The sequence below is a fragment of the Tachysurus vachellii genome, chromosome 18, assembly GCF_030014155.1.
Source record: "Tachysurus vachellii isolate PV-2020 chromosome 18, HZAU_Pvac_v1, whole genome shotgun sequence".
NCBI lineage: Eukaryota > Metazoa > Chordata > Actinopteri > Siluriformes > Bagridae > Tachysurus > Tachysurus vachellii.
Genome location: NC_083477.1, coordinates 17,669,262 through 17,691,761, shown reverse-complemented (window position 1 = coordinate 17,691,761; position 22,500 = coordinate 17,669,262). Strand labels below are relative to the sequence as shown.

Genomic DNA, 22,500 nt, shown 5'->3' with positions numbered 1-22,500 from the left:
ACATGAGAGCTGAGAGGTGTGTGTGTGTGTGTGTAGACTGTGTGTCTCTGTCTGAAGTGTGTGAGGTGAGGTGTGTTGAAAAGCAGGAGATCAGGACAGGAAATGAGTTTGAGAGAGAGAGACAGGAAAAAAGGGGACAGTAAGAGAGAGCTGATGTCTCTTTCTCTCTCTCAAACACACACACACTTACTTGCACACTGTTCATAGTGGTTTTTTTTTTCTTATTATGTTTCAGGGTCCTGAATTACTAAGTAAATACGTTGGCGAGTCCGAGAGAGCTGTGAGGGAGGTCAGTGGAGTGTGTGTGTGTGTGTGTGTTTGGGGGGGTTTTTCAAGTGTTGTTTAAAACTGTTTATGTTTATATGATGTTTAGGTTTTTCGGAAAGCCCGGGCCGTAGCTCCTTCCATTGTTTTCTTTGACGAGATTGATGCTCTGGCTGTAGAAAGAAGCAGGTATGCATTCACACTGTATGTGTAATGTCTCATGAAACTAGTGTATAGTGTGTAACTTTTTATACAAAATAATCCCACATAAACCTTTTTTTTTTTTTTTTAATTTTTTTTTTATTTTATTAAGAGATTTTTTTTTAAAGATTTTTAAAAAAGCCTTATGGTATAATAAATGTACAGAATCTTTTTTTTTTTTTTTTTACAGAATCAGTTCATATCACAAACATGTTCATGTACAAAGCCATTTAAACACTTCACATAAGTCCCATAAAAACACAACGACAGCTTTCAAAGGGAAATGTCTTTCTAACCCAGTAGACCATTTACGAAAACCATTTTCACATACAGTACAGATACAACGAATCCAGTTCATATTTAAACCTCTTTGTTAACAAAGCAGATTTTCGATTTTTTTTTCAAAATGAAATTATTCGTTAACTGTTTGCTTATTGTTCTTATAGAACAAACAAAAAAATTTGATGTGCTGTTATAGGAAAATAAACATAATCTATAATATTTTAGGTGCACAAACCTTTTTAAATTCACTTAGAATGTGAAGAAAATATAAACAACTACTCTTTGCTGTACACAACAAATTTGTTCAAGTATACAAACTAATTAGAAACAAAATCTTTTTAATTGTAATAATCTGCTTTTAGCTTTTGTGAGAAATTTACAAAAGAAATTGCAGATATAAATTGCTTCATACACAACAAGTTTAAGATGCAAAATTGTTTACATGCAACAACCAGTACTAGATTTAAAAGATCTATTTTTTAAATAAACAGAAATAGACAGTATTTTAATATAATTGAACAAACTAATTTTGAAGCACAAATGAGTTTCGAATATAAATCGCATAAACTCTGCTGATATACAGTTTTACATCTACCTTCATTCTGCCTCGTTGACCCTCCCACACCCTGTAATGTCCCTGTTGACTTGCCACTTTCCTTATATGGTCACAACTTCTTCAGTTCCCTCGCTGATCGTTTCCACCTGTTGTTTGTTCCTCGTGTTTAGTTTGTGTATACATACCCTCAGTGTTCATATGAATTTTTAAGATGTGGTTTTCCTCTGCCTAGTTTTTGTTCCTAGTCCCTTCTGTTTACCTTCTTCTGGTGTTGACCCTTGCAATCATGGGTTGCCCCTCAGTGTTTTTACAAACTGTTGTTTTTTTTTTATTAATATTACACAACATATTAATATGAGTACATCAAATAAATCTGTATGTATGGGCAAAACATCTAATCCTTATTAATACAGTATCTTACCCACAAACCAATTTTTAACAAGAAGCCCAACCTTAAAGAAACAACAAATCCCTTTCAGATAAACTGGTAACGTCTAAACACACTGAACCAGTTTCAGATGAAAATTTGTTATGCACAATAAACCAGTTTCAGGTCTAAACCCATTACACACAGTAAACCAGTTTCAGATCTAAACCTGTCAGAGTCAATAAACCGGTTTTACATCTAAACTTGGCATAGATAGAAACATGCTATACATAATAAACTAATAGATTTTAATTCATTATACAAGATGAACCAGTTTCACATCTAAACTTGTAATACAGTTTGAACCAGTTTTTGACCTAGATTTGTTATATATGATAAACCAGTTACAGATTTAAACTCTTTATACACATTGGACCAGATTCAGATATAAACACTTTATACACAGTAAAACAGATCTAAATTCATTAAAAACAATAAAACCAGTTTCAGGTCTAAAATTAGATATCAACCTCTTAATTCATGATAAATCATGTTTAAATCTAAACTATATGATATAAACCAGTTTCAGATTTAAACATGTTATATCATAAACTGATCTTTTATATAACACATTACACAGGACACACAGTGATAAAACAGATAAAAAGTTTATTTTACTTCTAAACTTACTATAAACAGTGAACCAGTTTCAGATCTAAACTTCTTTTACACAATAAACCAGTTTTTGATCTGTACTTGTTATAAACAAACCAGTTTCAACAACATTATATTGTTCTACACAGCAAAGTTTTAAATATAACTGAGTTTCTGATATAAGCACAAAACTCCTGCGTTTAAAAACCCCACAAATAATATAACTAACAAAAAAAAAAACAGTTTAAAATGTAAACCACCTGTACATAATAAACCACATTGATTCTGAATATTAGTATTTTGTTTTTCATTTAGATTTGGAATCAAATAAAATTGATTAAAATATTCAGCATGCTGATTATTGTAAAGATGTTTACTATGTTTAACACACACACACACAGGAACATCTGTGCACTAGAGACACGTACACACACAAGCACGTCTTTGTATCCGTGGAGACAGATGGAAGAGAGAATGGAATGGGGCATACTTCCTGTCGTGTGTGTGTGTGTGTGTGTGTGTGTGTGTGTAGGACAGAGAAAGTGAGTTTTTGATCATCTTTATCGTCCTGTATTATATCTTCTACGACCGCTTGCATTATTTCACGATCTAATATTCTGAATATGTTAGTGTGCTTCTTTTCAAGTGTACTTGATTCTAGTACCACTAGCAGGCTTCATACATGCAACTGAATAAACATGCATTAATAACGTAGGTCATTTTTTAAAATACAGTAGGAACATCTCATTTAAGTGTACTTTATTGTAGTGCACACTAGTATGCTGTTTCATAGTCTGGTACTAACCAGAATATAATCGACTGCACTTGTTTTCAAGTGTACTTGATTTTTCTGTGCTTTTGGGGTAACCTTTCTGTAAGAAAGATCTGACACGACAGAGCTCTTTTTTAGAACATTTTCAACATGTTGGGGCCCTTATTATAAAAGTGTGTTTCATTTAGGTTTGTCCATCCTTTTTGATTCATTTTTAAGTGCACTTTAAAGCAGGGCCCTGTATACAGTACCACAATTAAAACTATGAGAGTGAGTGTGTGTCTCTGGGTATGGGATTGAGGTGAGTGAGTCTCTGTGTGTGTCTGTTCTGTGTTTGTGTGTGTGTGTGTGTGTGTGTTTCCTGTCAGCACTCTGATACTGTAGCCACTTTATTAATTAAAGCAGTGACTGAGCCAGAACTAATAAACACACACTTTATAGCTTCACTTGAATTAGCTTTTCCACACACACACACCCACCCACACACACTCACGCACACACAAAGTTTGCTGTGTCAGCCTTCATTCTGTGAATTGAGTCAGATTAAGAGATTGATGCATTTGTCTATATTACACACACACATTTTTTAAGCTTTATACTTTTCTTATAAAAGGTTCTGATTTTGCTTCCCTTCCTTCTCTTCAGTGACGTTTGCAAGATCATGTCACGTATAGTTGTATTAAAGACGCATACTGTCGTATTTAAGCTAATAATGAATGAGTGCATTCCTATAAACCTGTGAGTTGCCTTGCAGCCAGATCCACTGTCTGAACTTCTGACCAGTTAGAATAGAGGATTAAACAATGATGCGGTTAGCATGTTGGCTTCATTCCTCTGGGGTTGGGGTTTTGAATTCTGCCTCCACCCCATGTACATGGAGTTTGCATGTTCTCCCTGTTCTTTAGGGTTTCCTCTGGGTTCTCCGGTTTCCTCCACCAGTCCAAAGTCAAATGTTGTACTTGTTGGGATCTCTCAATTGACTGTAGTGTGTGTAACCACGTCCAAGGTACTAACCCTACTTCATGACCTGGGTCTCCTGGGAGAGACTCCAGGTTCCCTGTGAGGAAATTGGATGGATGGGTGGATGGATAGACAATTTATCATTTTTGTGTGTAGTGATTTACGCTTTTGTTTTCCACGTGCGTGTTTTAGCTCGTCCCGCTCCACTGGAGTGGCCGATCGGGTGTTGGCGCAGTTGCTAACCGAGATGGATGGCATCGAGCAACTCAAAGACGTTACAGTTCTTGCCGCCACCAACAGACCAGACATGATCGATAAGGTAGAACCCCTTCTGTTCAAGTGCACTTCATTCTAGTGTGCTTCATGCTTTTGGGCCCTAAATGTATTATTATGTTGGCTTGTGGAAATCAAAAAAAAATATTTCAAGAGTAACTCCTCTTAGGGCTTTTGAGCCACATGCACCAAAATCTGATATGTCGAAGTTTGTTGCTATTACTTTTCTATGCAATCCGAGTACCGGTACTCACGGTACCGGGTCTCAAATTTTTCCTTTTTTGCCACTGACACCCATTATAAATTTTAGAGGTTTATAACTCAACAAGCTTTCTAGTTATCTTCACCAATCTTCACATGCTCGTATCCACCTTCCTCCAAAAGTATTGGCACCCTAGCATACCGGCCTTTGGGTAAACTTGCTCTGACAAGCCAACATCAAAGTTTGTCACGACGAACTTAAGAAATCTAGCTATTATTATTTTTTAAAACAAACATTTTATCTGAATTTTTGGCTTTGTTGTTTGTTTTAGTGCTTATTTAGCTGTTGCGTAATGTTTGTACTTCCTTCTAGTGCATTAGTCCCTAGTTTTTAAGCATACTTCATTTTAGTGTGGCCCATTCTGTTATACGTTACATACATTTTGATGCACTAAAATAAAGTCTACTTAAAAATCCAAGGAGCTACTTTACTTTCTGAAGGTAATTCTTTTTAGGTGATGTTTTTTTCATGTCAGTTTGTCTGCTTTTGTGTGTGTGTTGATTGACGTGCCCCTCCTCTTGACCCCTCGAGCACTTCCTCTTGTCCATGTGGTTTTTGGAGCCATGCCGTGCGTCTGTTACAGCTGTCAGTTTCCTTTTTTTCCCCCCAAAAAAAAGTTCTTTTGAATTTCAATGTAATTCATTTGGAAACGAATTGATTTGAATGTGCAAATGAGCCTGTGATGTCACAGGCAAGAATTTCTTTTTTTTAAAGTGTAGCCTATAGCTGCGCCCCATACGACCCACTACACACTACAGTACGCACTCTGTTCTCTACCGACTAGACATTTCTTAGATGTCTTTTCCACAGGAGTGTTGTTGGTCATCTTAAATTTTTTCTCATCCAGGATGAACACCTGGTAGCCCCACCCCTTTTGTGCTATGTAAGCAAAGCTGTGAGCGTTAAGTACATGAAGTGTCCCACATTCGATTGAGTCGGTGGATCATCCGGGTGCTTGAAATGCGCTTCGACTTCTTGATGGAAATTTCAGAGTGAAAACACAACTCTCTCTCACACACACACACACACACACACACACACACTCACACACACACAGCATGCCCCCGAAAACCACACGAGCAGCAGGAAGTGCTTGGGGGTCGAGAAAAGGAGCGCGTCAATCAAGTGGTACACTGATGTGGCAGGCTACTTGTGTCTGTTTATTTGATCAGCGTTGAAAGAGAGTGAATGATTAGAGAAAGAGACAGCGAGAGAGAGAGAGAGAGAGAGAGGGAGAGAGAGGAAAAGCCAGCCAGGTAGATAGATAGATGGGTAGAAGGATAAATAAATAAAAAGATAGATGGATAGATAGATAGATAGAATAACAGTGAGACAGGGCTCTGTTGTCCATCTACTCTTAGGTGTGTACAGTAGGTCATGAGTTTCTGCAATGGTACTGAAAGTCTGTGTCCACACACAATATTTGTCTGTCTGTTCCTCTCCCTCCTCCTCATTCTTCTTCTTCTAATTCTTTTCCTACTTCACCTCCCCTTCTTCTTTTTCTTTTAAAAAAGACCCCTCCATCACTTTTAATCTTTGCTAGCACATTAAATGCATGTATATTCTTTAATATTTTTTAAGCTCACATATTAGAGGAAAGAAAGAAAGAAAAACATTATGTCCAGCAGGGGGTGCTCTGAACAGTGACCCATCAATAGAAAAAAAAATGACTTTTTCTTGTTTACCATAGTGTGCGTGTTAAATTCTTTTCCTATAATGGGTCTCTCTCTCTCTCTCTGCATTTTTATTGACTGGATATGATCAGCGGATATGCTCTGGTTATTTTCAAGTGTACTTCATTTAGCCGTGCACTGAGAACACGTTTACTAGCTGTAAGTGATTGGCGAGCACATTACATATTTCACTTGATTTAAGACGTGTCCCGATGCACTAAAAACATTGTACATGCTCCAAAAACACACGGTTTCAAGCCGGCTGCATTTCATTTGAAAAAGAGTGCACACTAGGCTCTAGGACACTAATTGTACTTGTTTAATACACACTCAGAACCCATGTATGTCCCTTAATGTGGTGTACTTTAATTCACTTTACTGCTCACTACGTTCTAGTGCAGTCCAATGTATATTTCAAGTGGACTTTTCTAGCTTTTCAAGATGGCAATTTGTGACGCACAACCTTCTGTTTACAAATCACAAATATCTTTATATACCTTCATCTCTTAGCACGTCAACAAAATAAGCTTCTCATGCTACTCTGTGTAGTTAGCGCTCTAGCTAACTGTCGAACGTGAGGTTGAACCCAGCTTTACCTCAGTAAAACGTTTTGTTCATATGATGCGTCTCTTTTACCTCAGTCAAAAGCAACAGTCTAATTTAAAAAACACACTGAAATAGGTTTAGCTAATTTTTTTTTTTTTTTTTGCTAACTTGCTGTAATTAGACTAGCAACTATTCTAGTCGCTTATTAGCCAGGCTGCTAGTCAAGTTCTAAAGAAAATACTTCACACACTTTTTTTAGATTTAGTTTTTTTTTTATGTTTCACAGAGCCTGCAATCATTTTAGATTGTTTTAGATTCTTACTATCAGTAAAAACATGAAATTTGGCTAAGTTCTGTTTTTCCTTTTAGTGAATATTGAAAGCACAATTTACTATTTTACTGTGATGATAAATATTTTTGTATTTATTATTTTGATTTATTCATTTGTTTGTTTATTGATTTTATTAATTTTTTATTTATTTATTTATGATGTACTCTGTTTTTTGTTTAAATCTCTTTCACCAACTCGATCCTTGAGGCCACATTCTTTTATGCAGTTTCCCACTGGACACATAACAGGGTACTTTGTTTTCGTTTCACACTAGATGTCCAGCATGTTAGGGGCCTTAATTTCAAGTGTACTGTTACTAACCTAAAACAGTCAAACACATTTGGGTCCAGTCTCTTTAAGTGGACTTTATTGTAGTGCACACTACAACCATTTAAAAGTATAATGAGGGCTTTGCTTGAACTTGACAGAGTGTAGCAGCATTGTTGGTTTAAAACGTGTGTGTGTCTGTGTGTGTGTGTTAGTTATGCAGCTTTTCCCCTGCATCTTAGCGTGTCCCCTTTTCTTTGTTATTTTCCTTGCGTGTGTGGCAGCAGTTAAAGGATTTGCGTTCTTTTCTTCTGTGTTTAATCTGAGGTTTTAATCTTTTGTGTTTCATTGCTCTGTGTGTGTTTGTGTGTGTGTTTAATCTGAGGTTTTAATCTTTTGTGTTTCGTTACCGTGTGTGTGTGTCTGTGTGTGTTTAATCTGAGCTTGAATAATTGTTCCCTCCAAAACTCAACGAAAAAAAACTCTCCAAATGACCACCGTGGCGTCCCTGATGCAATTTAAAATTCTCCACACGTGATTACAAAGTTACACACTCTGACCCGCGTGACCTTTCATGCTTCAGAACGACACGGAACAGAAGAACGATAAGGGGAAAGAATGAGAGGAGAAAAAAAGGGAGGTGGACGATATGAAAAGGTTTTTCACTAATTGCCTCTTAAGAGTCTTGAGCTGACAGGAGAAAGGAGAGAAAAAGGAGGGAGCGAGGGTTAAGAGGCAAACCATGAAATGGTGACTTAGGGGTGTGTGTGTCTGTGTGTGTGAGTGTGTGTGTGTGTGAAGGATTTTCTTTCTTTGTGAGGACCAAATGCCCCATAATGATAGGAATACATGACAAGTTCAACCTTGTGGGGATATTTGACTTGTCCTCATAAACAAAGGTGCTATTCACAGGAAGTCCAAAAAAACCTTTGTTTACCATTCTGGGGTTAAAGTACGGGATAGCGTTAGGGGTTGTTAGGTTAAAGTGACGGTTTGTCAAACACTACAAAGTACATAAAGTACTCCGGTAGAAACTTCAGGTAACAAACACGCATGTTGTTGATTTTGTATATTAATAACTACGAGAGTTTTATATGATGTCATTTTCAAAGTCTCCTAAAATTGTCTCCCATTAAGTTACAGTATGCGGATGATAACCAGTACCCTGAATTCTCTTTCACAATCTGATTCGAGTTACTAATGGTGAATTGAATAAAAATTGTTCATTTTATTGGTAAATAAAACAGTAGCTAGGGATAACTCCTGATATCGCACATTAGTTAGCATGATGATGGTTAAGCGATATCAAGCGATAGTTCCGAAGATGCACGGTAGCTGAACATTGTACATAGTTACCAGATTACATCTCATTCTCGGTCACATTTGTTAAAATTTTATTTGGAATTTAGATCTAGCTGCTCGATGTAGCTTGTAAAATATATGTATAATATAACTCTATGAGAATAGAGTAGAAAGTAAAGATTATTCTGTAGAAGTGTCGCAACAAAAAGAAAAAACTCTGGAAGTAAGATCAAGAGATTGTCATTATAGTAGCTAAACATTAGCTACATAACTTGCAGCATATACTGTAGCAACATGGATTAGGTCCTTAAGGTGCTCTTGTAAGCTTGAGGTCATGACCCTTTCCATCACCAAACTCTTTATTTGTGGGAATTTTATTACTATAATTGAAAACGAGAAAATCAAGAAAGGCGTTATAAGAAAAGACGCATTCACTAAAATCAGTCCTTCAGTTTGGTGCTAAAACATTCATGAACAGCAGGTCAGACCATAGGTTTATTTTTTTTATTAATAACTTCAAAGATTATTTATTGTTAAATTATTATAATGAAGTATTTTATATCTTAAGGATTTTATATCTTAAGGAGGCTAAACATGATTGATTGATTTTTGCTTGATTTTTCAAAATTTGTGAGTTTGTGAAGAATTTTTTTGCAGACTTGACAAAATGACAATTTCTATGATAAATGACAAAATTTCAATGATACTTGTATGTTGTAACATATCGATGGAGGCTTTGGCCGAATTTCCATTTTATTGTCATTTTGCAAAATTGCAAGTTTCTCCTATTATCACAGTTTGCATTAGATTTTTGTGTTAATACCGACTGATTTTGAAATTCAGAAAATTCACACACGCATCGAGCCATAAGCATGAATATCCCAAGGCCTTCTCAGATTGTGTGCAAGTCAAAACCATTGTATATTTTGACTTCAAGTTCTGACTTCTTTTAGTCTATGTTCAGGACCATGTATGTCAACAACACTCGTAGTTCCAAAACACAGTTTAGTGTCCTGATAAAAAAGAAAATTGGATAAGCATAATATTGTGTCTGGAAAATTTACAATGCCCAAACCTTACCCAAAAACAACACATCCTCCTCTCGAACCCTAACCCAAACTATGTTCCTGATAACAATATGATGTATGTTGAATATCGCGGTACACTGCATAAAGCGTTTCTCAACACATGCTTGCACATTTTTTTGGGTTGAAGTTTCCAGACCAGCTGTTCCAGTTGTCAGATTTCAGCAGAGAAAGCTTAAGCTCTAAAATTCATTCAGGAAAAAAAAAAAAAAAGGGAAAAACACATAATGTGAGTGGAACCGCAGCAGTAGTGTGTTTTGATCCAAAAAAATCTTCCCGGAGGAGATCCATAACCCTCAGAAAGTATCAGAGGAAGAGTGCTGTTTGTGCAGAACAGACATTCCACCACATTTGTTGAGGAATGTGAATAGGTAATATGTTTGTAGTGTATTGTTACCATCTTATGACAGAAATATAGTAGAATAGTAGAATGTTTTTTTTTTTTTTTTTTTTTAACATATATACATACTGTATATACAATCATGGTTGAGTTCATCAGCCTGCAGGATCATGCTCTTAACTTCCAAAACCTCCATTTGAAAAGAATTCCAAAGCATCCATCATTCTGTGACTGCTACAATTGTGGATTTAAACAATAATTAAATTGAAGTGCCTCAATACATGAACCGCTTGATATAGACGAGTGAAAACAGGCAGGTAGCAAATCGCATGTCCTCACATGATGCCCTGACGTGCTCACAGGACCATGGTCATGAGGGATAAACCAGGCTTAAGAGGTTGTGGCAAAACTATGTCGAATTATTCAACCATTAAACCATGTTTATATTGCAGTATTATTAACTGTAATATTAGTTGCATAGTCTCTATATATTATAGAAGTGCTTAAGTAAAATGCGTGTGTGTGTGTGTGCACAAAAAAAATACAAAAAAAAAGTTTTTGTGAAGACCTCATTAAGATGGGAATATATGCTGGTTTTGACCTTGTGGGGTTTGTGTGTAGTGTAGTGTATTTTGTGGCCTACTTAACCATCTTTAAGAATTTTAACAATAACTCTGCTTGGTGTGTGTGCGTGTATGCATGCATTCATAACCCCTTTATGCACAGTGGTAAAGAAGCCATCTTTACATCCTGAGGGTGTGGGTGGGTGTGTGTGTGTGTGTGTGTGTGTGTGTGTGTGTGTGTGAGTCCAGGGGAAGAAGGATCCCCAGGCTGGTATCAAACTTCAAGCAGAGTATTAGTGTCATATTTCTGAAAACAGTGCCTCAGAAAGCCTCCAGCTCGAGCGCATCAACAGCTAGAACTCTGTCTCTCAGGCTCTGAGGTTCTCTGGGTTTCTCTCTGAAACAAGTTCCACTCTCAAAACACACAACACACAATTTCAAGATTTAAAACTTTTGAAATATTTTAAGAGGTAAGATGAAAAGTAGTCTGTATCTGGGAGTGTGGGATATGTGGTTTTTCATGGCCTGTTTTAACTGTGTTTGCAAGGACCTAATCATTTTTAGGACTCGTTGTGTGTGTGCGAGCAACTCTTTAGGTCTCAATAACATGAGGCTATATAGTGGTTCAGACATTGTAGGGACTTGGGTTGTGTGTGTTTCCAAACCTTCATATACTTTGTGCACTGTGTGTAGTGGTGTGCATTGTGTAGTTCCGATGCGGTGGAGGGATAATGAAATCTAATTGACTTTCTGACAGCGTGAAAGTGTATCTCAAAAGTGTGAAAACACCCATAATAAGAAGATCCTCATTTGTGTGTTTCTGAAACACAAAATACTTTTGTCGAGGATCCAAGTGTGTGTGTGTGTGTGTGTGTGTGTGTTTGTGTGAGACAGATTAACAATGTGACTCTGTGTGTTTTGTATCTTCAGAATAGGATCTTATAGGATCTTTTCTGTTATGGCTGTAAATGCAGCTCTTTATAAAAGATTTTCGGTGGGGGAATTTCGTACGCTGAATGAAGGCTTTTAAAAAAGCTCACGCCGGCGTTTTACACGCACGACGGCGTGTAGCTGCACGACTCTGCTGTGAAAGGAGGAAACGGATCCGGCGGCTCACGGAGGCGGCTGTTAAAAACACCGATATTGAACCACCTTTTCATAATCCGTATTCTGTGAGCCGCCGTCGCGTTCTTCTCTCCTCCTCCTTTTCAGCCGTTGAAAAATGGCCCGAGTAGGCTTTAGATGATACAAAAGATTAGCCAACACACACACACACCACTTCCGATGCTGGGCTTAGAGGAGAAGGAGGAGGAGGAGGAGGTGGAGGGGTTGGTAAAAGGAGAGAGAGAGAGAGAGAGCAGGAAATGAAGGGCTTTTGTGAGCTGATATCTGGCAGCGTGTAGCGTCTTGCCTCCTGGCCGGACCACCGGGCCTTTGGAATGCCTTCAGCTCAGGAAATCTCTTTGCACATACAAAACACACACTTACACAAGTGCGCTTTATGTGTGTGTGTTTTTCTGTGTGTGTGTGTGTGTGTGTGTGTGTGTGTGTGTGTGTGTGTTTAATACCTTTGGCAGATAATTAAGCTGAATGATCCGGAAAAAATCATAGAGCATTTTTCTGACCAGGATTGCGGTTGAGATTATTTTCTATAAAAGGTTCAAACCCAGTCTGTGATATCAAACATCTGCTAAGCATCATTACACGCTTATCCTGTGCTGACACGATAAGAATCAGAAGAAATGTTGCAGTCACTCGTACTATTGTTTTGTTTATCCGACCGTAGCGTTTGACGTGAAGTGTCACGACTAGTGAAGGGAAATGAAACGATCGTAAATTTGAGTTTTAAATGTAAACCAAACCAAAAACTTGTAAACACTTGTGCACATGCAGCTGAGGACATGTGCAATGTACGGAAGATTCTGATTGGCTGTTTCTTCGATCGTCGGTTATTTTTGCAATCGGATGCTGTGAAAGTTGACAGAAGTTACGCTATAAAAACACAAATTTCCATTCTACTTTATTGAAATGTATACAATCATTATAAAGAGCTCTCATTTCAATAAAGAGCTAATTCTAATATTGTTTCTAAAGTAACCGCTGGTTAGGATGGATGTCTCCTTAAACAGGTTAAAACCTTGTGTAGTTGTTGATCTAATTTAGTGAAGTTTTTAACGAGGAGACGTTTATTTACCATTGTTGTCTCCGGTGTTGGCACATCTTTTAAACTTCTTTTAAATTTGAATATGGATTTGAAATTTCTTTGTTGCAAATCAACCACAAAATACATTTTGCACTTTTGACTATATCCGTACGAATTTTCTTTATTGTAAATCAACTACAAAAGACGTTTTGTAAAGATTTGATTTATTTGACAGCTAATGTTTGTTTTTTATTCGCCATTATTTATTATTCAAACTATTTCTAGTTATTTATTACTTTCTATCATATTACATTAATTTTATTGTTCTAAATGTTAGATTGTTATAGCTAATAGTCTCAGTGTCTTTTTCTTCCTATATATAGTGTGACCTATTAATAAATTTTATTTTAATTAATTTATTTTGAATTTGGCTAGAGGTTATTTGTTCAACCACATTTTGAAAGTTATCTTAACAATAAAGGTACCATTAGGCATTGAAACTGTTGTGTATACTTTTCTGTGCAAGTCAACGCACACACACACACCAGACTAGATCATCAGTCTACACCTGAGAGGATCGCAGCAGCAGGGGCTTGTGGGAGGGGCAGTTATCCCAAATAATACCCCTATTGTCTACCCCATAGCTCTGGGAACTACCCCAGACCCCCTTCCATTACCACCTCACCCTTTCTGACGACGTATTACAGGTGGATTATGGGTAAGTTTGAGGATTTGGACAGGGCCATAGAGATTCTATAACGTTTTTTCCCCCCTCCTTCTTGTCCTGTAGAAAAAGTGGCACATTTCCTTAATGGGAAGCCAAATCCGAACAAACAGGGGCTTTTTTGTCACTAGTGGAAGGGTAACAGAATCCAGCCATAGTGCACTAATCTGCCCCGTCATCTCGGCCTCCGTTTCACACGGCCATTGTGGCAGGAACGAAATTGATCCTGCGTCTTCTGCCAAGGCGGGATGTATTTCTGCCTCGTAGCAGTATGATACACACCTACACAGCTTTCCAAGCCAAGAGGAGCTCAGTACGTTATTTCACATCATCCTTAGTACTTTCACGCCATAATAACACGCTTCATTATGGGACTTGCGTAATACATTAGTGGTCAAGTCATAATAATAGCGTAATAGTAATAATAATAATCATCATCATAATAATAAGAATAATTATGAAAGCTAGTTAACCTAGCCTTGTAGCTCTTGATTGTGTTGCACCCAGAATTTTTGCCCCCAGATAAAAAAAAAAAAACCTACTGTGACAACAGCATTATCCTCCCAGAACTTTATTTTTTATTCTTCTTCTTTTCTCCCACCAAGATCCCTCATTGAAACTTAAAACACATTTTAGCATACATCCATAAAGTTCCCAGTTGCCTGGAGGACGTCGATGCTACATGTGACTTAACGAATCGGATTTCTTAGAAAGAAGTGCAAGCCCAAACAGGACAGCAGACGTGTTCGCTTCCAAGAAACGCGAGATTGAAAACGTGAAAACGGAGAAGTGCGGCTTTGTCAAGGCAAGAGATTCGAGATAAATGACGCAATATTAATGTAAATCTGAGTCTATGGAATTCTGATCGTATTCAATTCAGTTCAATTAAATTTTATTTGTATAGCGCATTTAACAATGAACATTGTCTCAAAGCAGATTTACAGAACATCATAAATATAGTGCAAAACATTTAATATTATACAAAGATTAATATTAGACATAAGTGTAAGATTAATATCAGACTTGTATTTAAATGTTTTTCTTATTTATTCCCAATGAACAAGCCTGAGGTGACTGAGCTGAGGAAAAACTCCTTTAGAATGAAGAGGAAGAAACCTTGAGAGGAACCAGACTCAAAATGGAACCTCATCCTCTTTTGGGTACCTCTGGAGGTTGTGATATAAACATTGGAGTGTGTTGTTATAAATGTCTTTTCTATACTCAGACACAGCTATTTTTATAGTAACTTAACCAAGACCTTAAACTTTAAACTTTAAAATAAAAACATTTTTCTGTTAACAACATTAATTTAGCATTCAAGCTAAAATTAGAACTTTAAGGTTTATGACATGAAGACAAGTCATCATAACGTCCAAAACATTAAATTTAAATGAACAGATCAAAATAATTACTTAGCTAGCCATGTTTTATTCCTTATTTAGCAACAACGACAACAAAATTCACACAGGAGCACTAGTGGAGAAATCAAGTCATGTTTATTTATAATTTACGTAATACATCAAGATTGAAATGTTTATAATGATTGTTCAGGTAAATTGCTTTTAAAATAACACAACTTAATTTAGATCAGAAATTTAAAATGAACAATAGTACAAGTTTTATAATAAGTAGCACTGCTTTAGAAAGAATGCTTCATAAATCTCCTGAGTGTTCTGTCAGCGATATGCTAATGCTAACTTTTAATGGTAAAAGTACAACTTGTAAATAAAGAGAGATGTTAGAACGTAGAAATTGTACAGGCTATATCTATGGATATAGCTAGTTATAATCTGGACAAATCGAATGACTGTGTAATCTTATAAAGCCATGCAATGTGTGTGGAATTACAAGATAAATCATGTAAAAATAGGCCTGCTTAAAAAAATAAATAAACAAAACACAAGAATTGCCCCTCATATGCTGATAGATAGATAGATAGATAGATAGATAGATAGATAGATAGATAGATAGATAGATAGATAGATACTAGTATAAGCATCATGTCACTGTGGAGAAAGATTAGCTTGATGATAACATGGAAAAATATTAGCTTGACTCTAACTTTTGACGCTTTGGTTGATGGAAGAAGTGATTGGAGAAACAAATGATGAGTTCCATTAAAATTTCTGTGGAAAACTTTTTGCACAGAATGACAAACTAACTGATTAACTGAAGCAAAAATGTAGCTTGGATTCATTCTCTCTCTCTCTCTCTCTCTCTCTCTCTCTCTCTCTCTCTCTCTCTCTCTCTCACTCTCTCTCACACACTCACACACACAGAGATGATTGTCATGTATTTTAGTATTTTGGAGGAGGTCAGAAGGTCTTTTCCTGAAGCGGAGTGCCTGTGAGTGGGAAATAGTTCAGATATTCCCAGAGTATTTTCCTCTAGGGCTAATCTCTCATCTCTTCTTTCATCCCTAGTTCTGTCACTCTCTCTCACACACACACACACACACACACACACACACACACACACAGAGTGAAATACATCACCTAAGGGAAATACAGCAATTTTAGCTCTTTCCTTCTCTTGCTCTCCAACGAACCCCCATCCCCCGCCTTCTCTTGGCCTCCTCTCTGTTCTCTTTGGCGTCTCTCTTTTCCTTCCTTCCTGTCTCTCTCTCTCTCTCTCTCTCTCTCTCTCTCTCTCTCTCTCTCTCTCTCTCTCTCTCTCTCTCTCTGTGTGTGTGTGTGTGTGTGTTAATGGCTCCCCTGTTTGAGAGTGAGGGAGTCTGCCAGCGTTCAGTTCACACAGGGGAGATTCATTATGGCCTCTCTAACTGACACACACATGCACAGAGGTCTGTCTGTCTGTCTGTCCGTCTGTCTGTCTGTCTGATTGTTTTTTCTATTTCTCTTTCTCTTGCTTCATCTTAAACACTTCTTAAAAATTTCTAAACAATCTGTCGGTCAACATGTCTCTCTCTCTATCCATCCATCATCTCTCCATCTACGTTTTTTTTTAATGTTGCACCATTTCATTTCTCGCTTTAATCAATTTCAACTGCTGCTCACAAATATGCTGAATCACGTACCTGTCTGTCTGACTCGTCTGTCCACAAAATCACTCCTGGCGACAAGGAAATGTGGCATTTAATGACCAGTTGCTGTGTGTGTGTGCGTGCGTGCGTGCACGGTGCCATGGTTGCCAAGCACAGCTTAGCGACGACCCCTGTGTTGAGCAGTGTTTATTGCTGAGTTGTGGGCGGCAGGAAGTCGCATGCATCTCTCACGACATTACACACACACACACACACACACTCACAACACACTTCTCATTACACACGGACAGCTCAGTGAAATGAACCGCATGTACCGAATGGCATTTTCTGGTTTTACCTAATCTCTCTCACTCACTTTGTGTGTGTGCACGCATGTGTGTGTGCAAGTGTGTAGATCTGACAGAAGTACTAAAGCAGACTCTCTCGTCCTTTCTGTCTGTCTGTCTCCTCTTTTACGAGGGTAACACAAATATAAACATGTCGCAGCGGAGACGTTGGGATGACAGCGCAGCGGCGTTTCCTAACGATGACAGATGGAAAAAAGTTCTGCTTTCTGTCAGGAAATCGTTTCTTCATTTCTTTCCCCTGCTCTCTCTGAGAGAAAGAGAGCACGCACGGTTAAAACCTGATCGCGTGAAGCCCGGCGTCTGTTAGATAACTTTACCAGACGTGCTCTTTGCTGCGTTATGTCTTCAGTGGCCGGCGGTGAGGAGACGCTTTGGAAGGCTGGAAACCTCCAGGAAATTTTTCTTTTTCATCTTTATCCTCTGCAGAATCTGTGTAGCCTAAGACAAGGACGATTTAGAACTAGCGTAAAAAATAAAACACTGGGATGTGTTGTTTTTTTGCTTTATACCGCAACAATTTACGTTTTTTTCTTAATTTAATAAAAACGCAGCTTATGTTACATTAAACTCCTGTTCTGCCTCGTTGTTGGAAAACTTGGCTCCAAATCTCTGACAATGGAGACTCCTTCCAAACTGGAAAAAAATATGCTTCGTACCTTACTATAAACATCCTATTCCTATAGAAACACTGACGCTGCTATAGAAACACTTATTTAGTGTATACCTTGAGCTACAGTCAGATCCGCTGTTAAAGTAAACGGATTAATGTGTCCAGAGCATTTTGATAATAATTCTGTAGATTTATCTTTTTTATCATACTTTTCTCATTAGATAAAGTCACGTCCGTGTGTAACAGTGACGCTTTGTAAACAGGTCCAAACTCGTTCATTAAATTGGTCGGGTTTTTTTTTTTCTACTGTTGGCTGTTTGTTTCTCAGTCTTTCTTGTTCTTTCACTCTCTCGTTCTCTATGTGATTACAGCATTGGGTTTCTGCAAACACAAACAAAAGGAGCCTGGAAGCGGCTACATGGAGCAATTAGGCTGCGGAAGCCAATAATTAAAACCTGCACGCTCGACAGATTGCATCAGGGCTGATTTGCTTTCTTGTGTGCTGCATGCTGTCATTCCCATACTGCTGTACTGTACAGAGCATTCCACACACACACACACACACACACACACACACACACACACACACGTAGACGAAAGGCCCGGGAACAAACAACAAACTTTGTGCTTTCTGCGCTCTTGTGTTGAAAGTCCCTGCGGGACGTAAATCATTTGCACATGCTGAAGCGTTTAAAAGTTTTGCATGCTTCACATGCTTACACAAAATGGCCTCTCATGTATATCTCTACTGTGTGTTTGGTGTGTGCATCAGGCTTCATCATACACATACTTAAGAGCATACCATGTGTTAGGTAGCTCGTTCACTCCAAAATGTTTAGCATGTTTATTTCAACACTAACCCAAACGCTCCTTGAGTTGACATAGTTTTGAGACACAGCACGGCCACATCCTTTCTCCACCACTGAGGTTCCGGCTGGTGGCTAATCTGGAACCGTTTTGTACATTTCTCCTCCAAAAGTAAGAGCTGTTCTTGGCTGGTAGAAATGAGTCTAGTTCCTGCACTAAAATGCTGTTGGTCTGGAAAGAAGACAGTGTGTGGGGTGGGGGTGGGGGTTGAATACTTCTGTCTCATGACAACTTTAGTTACTTATTAAAATAAGTCATGAACATCACTGGTTTTTTTTGAACATCAAATTGGTTGTCTTTTGCTGCATTCAACTTGACTTATGATGTAGGGGTTGTTATGTCATTACATTAAACCTCTGTACTGTACATTCCAGCTACAAAAGTGTTGGTAAAAATAAGTTTATATTTAGCTTTTTTCTTTTTATAAACTTTTTTTTTTAAATAATTTTATAGGTATATACAAATTTTTATCTTTTTTGTAGATTTGTAATTATTTTTTTTATATATACTCTTTTCCCTTTTGCACCTGTAAAAAACAGATTTCTATTTTATTCCTATGATGCAGAAGGTCAGTTTAACCACATTCACTATAACAGTGTTTTACTAAATGTTCTATTGTGTATGGCACAAAATATATATTTTTTTGAAATAATTTTATATTTAGCTCCAAAGAACAGTGAGACAGTTATAGATTTAACAAGCAAATATATCTGTATGTTGAAGAACTAAGAACTGTATAAATTTAAAGCTAATTAGTGCTAATTTGTATACGGTTCTAAGCAGCCATGTTGATTTTTTTGTTTGTTGGTTTGTTTTTTGTTCCTAGTCAGAGAATGAGAATTATGAGTGACAGAATTAATTTAAATGAAGCTTTAACGGTGGAGTATCGGGCAAAATAATGATTAGCTTGATAAATCCTTGTGGAATGTAATTATGGCAATGTCAAGAAAACAATGAAACAATGCAAAGTCAAAAAAGCAGGTAGTAACCTTTGCTACTAGGTTAGCATTTAAATATTTTTGACAACTCTTACTAACAACTTGTTAATGGCTTGTAACAAACAGAACTGGTGATACATTGCTAATGCTAATCCTAATCCTAGCAAACATTTGGCAAGCTAGACATAATAAATTGCAAGAAGTAAGAAAATAGAAACTGATTTGATTTTGGTGTGAGGTTTCCTGAGATACGTTCTCAATTTCACAAGTTCCCATGTCCTGGTCCACATGTTGAGTCAACACGTGAACTTGCGTTGTTTGCTGAAGGACGTTCTTTTGCAGAATTGTTTGATTCTGCGACTGTAGTTTGTATATATCTACGAGTGTGTCGCTCATTTCTCTGCGGTCGCGTGGTTAACCGGAGTGTGTATTACGTGGGGAATCCCCAGTGTATGTGTGAGCAATGATAAGAGATCTGCTTCCTCATAAACACACATTTGGTTTCAGACTTCTCTTTAAACTGTGATCCCGTTCAAAGATAAGAAATGTGGGATCAATTTTCAGAAACATAAGGAAATACAAATTGGATTTTGTCCTTTTAAAGGTCTTTTTTTATGCATGTGCTTTAGCACATCGGCATGGTTTACAGAAGAAGAACATGCCATGGATTAGCGAGATTAGCTGCAGGTTTTGCAGGTTCAGATGTAACTTCAGGGGCCGAATTCTTTGACACGGATTAAAATTACACCTAGTCTAAAATGCTCTGCCAATGCTGATTCACTGAAAATCCTTTTTGAGTCTAGACTTTGGCTTAATTTAGCCCAAGGATAATTGGTGCAATGCCAAAACTTGAAGGATTAGCGAGCACTGAGAACAAAAGACTTTGCCCTTGTGACATCGTCACTAAAAAATGTGTTTTTGCTACAGCTACAATAAGATTGCCAACTCTCATATTTTCAGGTCCAAACACAGGTTTCACAACAAATTGTTAAAAAAAGGTCTTACTGCAGCTAATTTTTTTAAACTGTAACACAATGCAACACAAAACTACATATTCAATAAAAAAAAAAAAAATGACAATATTCTTGCATCATTAGAATTTTTATATTAGCAAGGCTAAATGAAATACCATGCTAATCATATTAATGTTAGCTAAATAAAGCTGCATATGCTGCGTTTGCTCATTGTCCTGATTAACTAGTTTACTTAATTATTAACTAGCTTCCTTGCATTCTTGACTTCAGCTGCATGCTTGTGGTGTTAGCTAGCAACTCATTACTCGAATTATTTAAAACATAGCTTAACAGTCCTGTTTTTGTTAGCTAGCTAGCTTGCTTGGCTATGGTATTACCTAGCTAACTTACTACTATAAATTCTATAAAAACATACTTCAACAATCCAGTCTGTCTTTATTAGCTAGCTAGCATCTTTTAGCCTGTAGCATCTGCTAGGTTATTCAGACCGACACAATTTTTTTAACTGATTGAAAAACTTTGTAAAACTTGACAGACAGATTAAAGATTAAGAGTTATATTAATGCAGTTTTATTCTAAACTTCACCGAGCTGAGAAAAGAAGCAGAAGCCCTGAGTAAGATCTTCCTCCTAGTTTGTGTGTGTGTTTTAGAGAGAGAACTCCCTTGTACGTGATAAACCTCCCTTCTCCTGTCCACTCATCCCCTGCTTGCTGTATTTCTTTCCCCTCATTTTTTCCCCCTTCAATCATGGTGGAATTATCCTCCTTTCCGGAAAGCTCTCAGGCCACTAATTTTAGCCGCTTCTGATTGAGGCTGAGGATCAAATCCACATCCGTCTCAGCCCAAGCATAACACACACAACATGTGTTTTAATCTGACCACAGACTGATGGCAGGTTAGTACTCACACCGGGCCCTCTGTCCTCTGTGAGTGAGTGTGTGTGTGTGTATGTGTGTGTGCTTGACCTCTTCCAGCTTCAGAAACAATTTACACAGCTGATTAAGGACTTCCGTCCCAAACGTCTCGTCTCTGAATAAACTTTTTTGTACCACGATGTCTCTGTCAGGCACACTCCAGCTTCTGCCTACACGTACACACACATTGACATTTTCCAAGTTATGTTTGATTTCCAGCGAGCCCGAACACATCTCAGGTCTACTTGAGACATGGAGGCAGTACAGTAACAGGATATCTCACTCATTTACACCATTTTTAACCACTCTGAAACAACCTTTCGAAAAAAAAATTCAAAAGTATTGGGACAGTAGAGGTCAGTTGTTTTGTTTTTGCTATACATTTGGGTTTAAGCTCACAGGACAAATGTGAGATGACAGATAGATAATTTCAGCTGATATTTCAATCTAGATGTATTAAACAAGCCACTGATTTGTCAACTGATCAAAATGATAAAAACAACATTTTGAATCATCAAGAAATCATGAGCCATTACACAAGGAATGGGAATATCCAATACTACAAATGTGGAATGCTTTGAAGTAGTAAATATCCTTCCATCCTGTCTATCCACCAGCCCTATTTTTCCTTGCATCCATTCATCCATTTATTTGCCCATCCATCAGTCCATTCTGAGCATCCATCCATTTGTTCGTCCATTCATCCATCCATCCTGACCATCCATGCATCCATCTGTCTATCCATCAATCCATCCTGACCATCCATCTCATTGATCCTATCAATCCAATCAATATGCATCCTTTTTATCTTTCCAACCTATCTATCCATCCAATCTGTTTATTCATTTATCCAGCCATCTATCCATACATCCAAACATCCATCCATCCATTTATTTGTCCATCATTTGTCCATCCATCCATCCATTATTTCTGTCCATCCTGACCATCCATTATTTCTGTCCATCCCGACCAACCATCCCATTGATCCTATCTATCCATCCATCTTTGTTCCTTTCCAATCCATCCATCCATCCATCCATCCATCCATCCATATTCCATCCATCTTCATTCCTTTCCATTCTATCCATCATATACATTCACCCTATCCACTCAATCTATCCATTCATAAATAAAAGCTTTCGCTTTGTTTTACTTACTAATGACTGAATCGTATGACAAAAATAATAGCCTTGTCTCAACTAAACCATTATTTACACTTATGGTTCCATTCCACCAAGGTTCCAGCCTGATAAGCTTTGATCCAGAGCCGTGATTATAAG

The 22,500-nt window shown here is 37.5% G+C and overlaps 1 protein-coding gene across 4 annotated transcripts in view; it reads left to right on the top strand.

Annotated features, from left to right (window-relative positions):
* afg2a (AFG2 AAA ATPase homolog A) overlaps positions 1–22,500 on the top strand; it is a 153,468-nt gene that overhangs the window by 18,750 nt on the left and 112,218 nt on the right. For all 4 annotated transcript variants that reach the window (XM_060893313.1, XM_060893314.1, XM_060893315.1 and 1 more), the window contains exons 12-14: positions 236–289; positions 374–453; positions 4,249–4,375. In XM_060893313.1, the coding sequence (XP_060749296.1) occupies positions 236–289; positions 374–453; positions 4,249–4,375 (261 nt within the window). The remainder of the gene's footprint in view (positions 1–235; positions 290–373; positions 454–4,248; positions 4,376–22,500) is intronic.